Source organism: Lepus europaeus, chromosome 5 (assembly GCF_033115175.1).
Source record: "Lepus europaeus isolate LE1 chromosome 5, mLepTim1.pri, whole genome shotgun sequence".
NCBI lineage: Eukaryota > Metazoa > Chordata > Mammalia > Lagomorpha > Leporidae > Lepus > Lepus europaeus.
The window spans coordinates 123,739,832-123,743,606 of NC_084831.1; the positions used below are offsets into that span (position 1 = coordinate 123,739,832).

Consider the following 3,775-nt stretch of genomic DNA (forward strand, 5'->3'; position numbering starts at 1 on the left):
GATCTGAAACGCATTGCTGGCTCTGCGCTTCAGCCGCAGTCCAAACCAACAGATAGACGCACACTCCCCAGGCCTACCTCTCCTTCCAGCCTCTTAAATAAACAACAACAAAAATTACAGATGCAATCAACTAACCTTACAATAGAGAAACTACCCTGCATTATACTGTGGGCCTAATATAATAATAAAAGCTTTTAAGAGTAGGAAAGTAGGAGAGTCAAAGTAAGAGATGTGACTTCATTGACTTTTAAGATGGAGGAAGCAGACCATGAACCAGTGAGTGTGAGAAGTCACCAAAAACCAGAAAAGGCAAGTAAAAGGTACCTTCTTCCACGGTACCTCCAGAAAGGAGTTCTGTGATATTTAACTTCTTTTCTTTTTTTCTCTACAGATCTTGGCAGAAAACCTCACCATGGTCACTGAGTTCCTGTTGCTGGGTTTTTCGAGCCTTGGTGAAATTCAGCTTGCCCTCTTTGTGGTTTTTCTCATTCTCTATCTCCTCATTCTTAGTGGCAATGCCACTATTATCAGTGTCATCCACCTGGATCAGAGCCTCCACACACCAATGTATTTCTTCCTTGGCATTCTATCAACATCCGAGACCTTCTACACCTTTGTCATCCTACCCAAAATGCTCGTCAATCTGCTGTCTGTGGCCAGAACAATCTCCCTTATCTGCTGTGCTATTCAAATGTTCTTCTTCCTGGGTTTTGCTATTACCAACTGCCTGCTGTTGGGTGTGATGGGCTATGACCGCTATGCTGCCATTTGCCACCCTCTGCATTACCCACTCCTTATGAGTTGGCAAGTGTGTGGAAAACTGGCAGCTGCCTGTGGAATGGGAGGGTTTTTGGCCTCACTTACAGTGGTAAATTTAGTTTTTAGCCTTCCTTTCTGTAGTGCCAACAAGGTCAACCATTACTTCTGTGACATCTCCCCAGTCATTCGTCTGGCTTGTACCAATACAGATGTTCATGAATTTGTCATATTCATCTGCGGGGTTTGTGTACTTGTGGTTCCGTTTTTCTTTATCTGTGTTTCTTATCTCTGCATTCTGAGGACTATCCTGAAGATCCCCTCTGCTGAGGGCAAACGGAAAGCCTTTTCCACCTGTGCCTCTCACCTCACTGTGGTTGTTGTTCACTATGGCTGTGCTTCCTTCATCTACCTGAGGCCTACAGCAAACTATGTGTCCAACAAGGACAGGCTGGTGACAGTAACATACACCATTGTTACTCCATTACTAAATCCCATGGTATATAGCCTCAGAAACAAAGATGTCCAACTTGCTATCCAAAAAATGTTGGGCAAGAAAGGATCTCTAAAACTATAAAATTGAAGGGCCAAGCATTGTGGCTCAGCAGGTTGAGTGACACTGGCATCCCATAAGGGCACCAGCTGGAGTCCCTGTTGCTTCACTTCCCAACCAGCCCCGTACTACTGTGCCTGGGAAGGCAGTGGAAAATGGCCTGAGTGATTGGGACCCTACCACCCATGTGGAAAACCCTGATGGAGTTCCAGGCTCCCGGTTCCAACCTAGCCCAGCTCCAGCTTTTGTGGTTATTTGTGGAGTGAACAGTAGATGGGAGATTTCTCTCTCTCTCTCTCTCTCTCTCTCTCTCTCTCTCTCTCTGTCTTGCTCTCCCTGTCTCTCCCTCTTTCTGTGTAACTCTGCCTTTCAAATGAATAAATAAATCTTAAAACTATATAATTGAAACATGTTTTAGAGTCCCCAATAAATAATACTTTTCTATATTACATGCATAATTTTATCTGCAACAGATTCATTGAAATAATAGCACTGTTTAAGATACTATGTATTTTTCTCCTCTTAAATTCTCTAAATTCAGTCTGTAAGCTAATGCTTTTCACCTTCTCAGATGGAATCTCAGGGATTGCCTCAAAATTAAATGTCCAGTTCACTATAATAACCAGAAATCTAAATTCCAAATAATCTAAACTTCCCCCATTCCCTGGTGTTTGTCTTCAGATCAGGAAGCCTATACTGCAACCAATGGAGGTAGATTTATATGAGCTCTGTCAGGAACCACTCCTAATTACTTCACTGTCTGATCCCTCAGGAATTACCTTGGTATTAGTATCCCCACTTTAAGAAAAGCAGTATGTATGTGTAGGAATATAATATTTAATAAAAATGGTAAAAGATTCAATCTAAAAATAAATATTTTAAAAGAAAAACAAAACTGAAGCAAGAAAAGAAATTAAAGAAAACCAATTTGTACTTCAGTTTAAAAAGAAAGAATTGCAGTCCAGAGGGACGTAGAGATGGAGGACGGTGTCACTTGCCTGCTGCTGCCATTCTGGTTGTGGTGTCCCCAAGATTTTGTAGATGTTGTACACTGTGACTTCTCACTGGGGAGCTTCCATGGTTTCTGGAATCATTCCCTCCCAGAACTTCGGCCATACTTCTTGTGATGTAGCTGAAGCTCCCTCTGACTGACAGCTTGGAAATTTTCTTATTAATTCTAATAGTTTACCACTTTTCTGGGTCACATGTCTTTTGGAGGGGTTACTGGGAAATGTCCATTTTAAGTCATTCTTAAGTCATTTTAAGTCATTGTTTCTCCCACCTGGCTAATATCGGTCCTCCCCTATTAAAAAAAAAAAAAAAAAAAAAAAAAAACTGAACACCCGTGCAACTCATGGTCATTAGAAGCTTAGACATCCTTCTCCATGCTCTGGAATTTCAGGATAATAGACACATTTCTACATTCAGATTTCTTAGGCATACCGAACTCCCGATCTACTCTGTCCCTTTATCTCCAAGTAGTGTGTAGCAAAATCTTGAAGTAGTTCTTTACACTTTGGAAAGCAAAGCTCTCTCAAAGATAATATGTTTTGCTTAAGTTTATTCAGTAAGTTATTTTTGAGTGGTTGGCATATTTTCATCCCACAGCATTTTTGTCTCAGTGGAAATTAACTAAAAGTGACCTTTTTACCATTTGCCATTACCATGTGTTTTTTTCTATAGAATAAGGTATTTTGATGGGTTTTAATGAGGCTTATTCCTAAATATTGAATTCATAAAGTTACTGTCTTATAAAAAGCCAAATATCTGGCCCAACTTGTGTGTATCATGGCCATGGATAATTACATTAGTCACTCTAGGTGACATATCACAGCAGATACTTTTTGAAAATCTGTTGAAAGCTATGTATCCCAAACATGAAATTGTCTTCATGTATATGGGGATAATACTTACAACTGAAGGAGTCTAGAGAGTATCTAAAGTCCATCCTTTCTCCCAAACTCATCTGAACCATTAACACTATTTTTATCATTTTGCCTTTAATTTTTATACTTTCAATATTTTGTTGTAAAGTTTCTTTCTAATGGAATGAAAAACCATATTCACATTAAACAGATTTTTTATATTTTATAATTTGATTAAAGTAGTGAAAAATTAATTGATATCCCTGCTGCTATGGCTTAAATATCCTTCATGACTTTAACTTTACAATCAATACTGAATTTCAGAAAAACTCATCATGGGATAAACCAAATTCTATCCTTTCTAAGTTAGCAAACACAATTCACCAGAGTAGTGTTGTCTTATGACACATTCATTAAAATGACTGGTAGAAGCTACTATGCATTCTAGAATTTAAGACTTCAGAATGTAGAATGTGTAGGTATCAGGACAATAATGTTATACTGCAGAAAAGAGTGGTAATTAATCAGGAATCTCCAAAAATGGACTTTACACTCAACACCTTAGTCAACTTCCAGGAAAGTGCCTAACGTTCAACTCTAG

General features: G+C 39.0%; 1 protein-coding gene across 1 annotated transcript; it reads left to right on the plus strand.

Moving 5' to 3' along the window:
- Positions 1-252: 252 nt before the first annotated feature.
- Positions 253-1,333, plus strand: LOC133759228 (olfactory receptor 10R2). The gene is made up of 2 exons (XM_062190173.1): positions 253-309; positions 392-1,333. The coding sequence occupies exons 1-2, from the start codon at positions 253-255 to the stop codon at positions 1,331-1,333; spliced, it is 999 nt and encodes a 332-aa protein (XP_062046157.1).
- Positions 1,334-3,775: the final 2,442 nt, after the last annotated feature.

What these genes read in the sequence shown, in the direction of transcription:
- LOC133759228 (XM_062190173.1), top strand. Translation starts at nt 253, where the DNA reads ATGGAGGAAGCAGACCATGAACCAGTGAGTGTGAGAAGTCACCAAAAA. An exon ending in GTCACCAAAAACCAGAAAAG is followed by an intron (nt 310 to 391) that starts GCAAGTAAAAGG and finishes TTTTCTCTACAG; the next exon opens with ATCTTGGCAGAAAACCTCAC.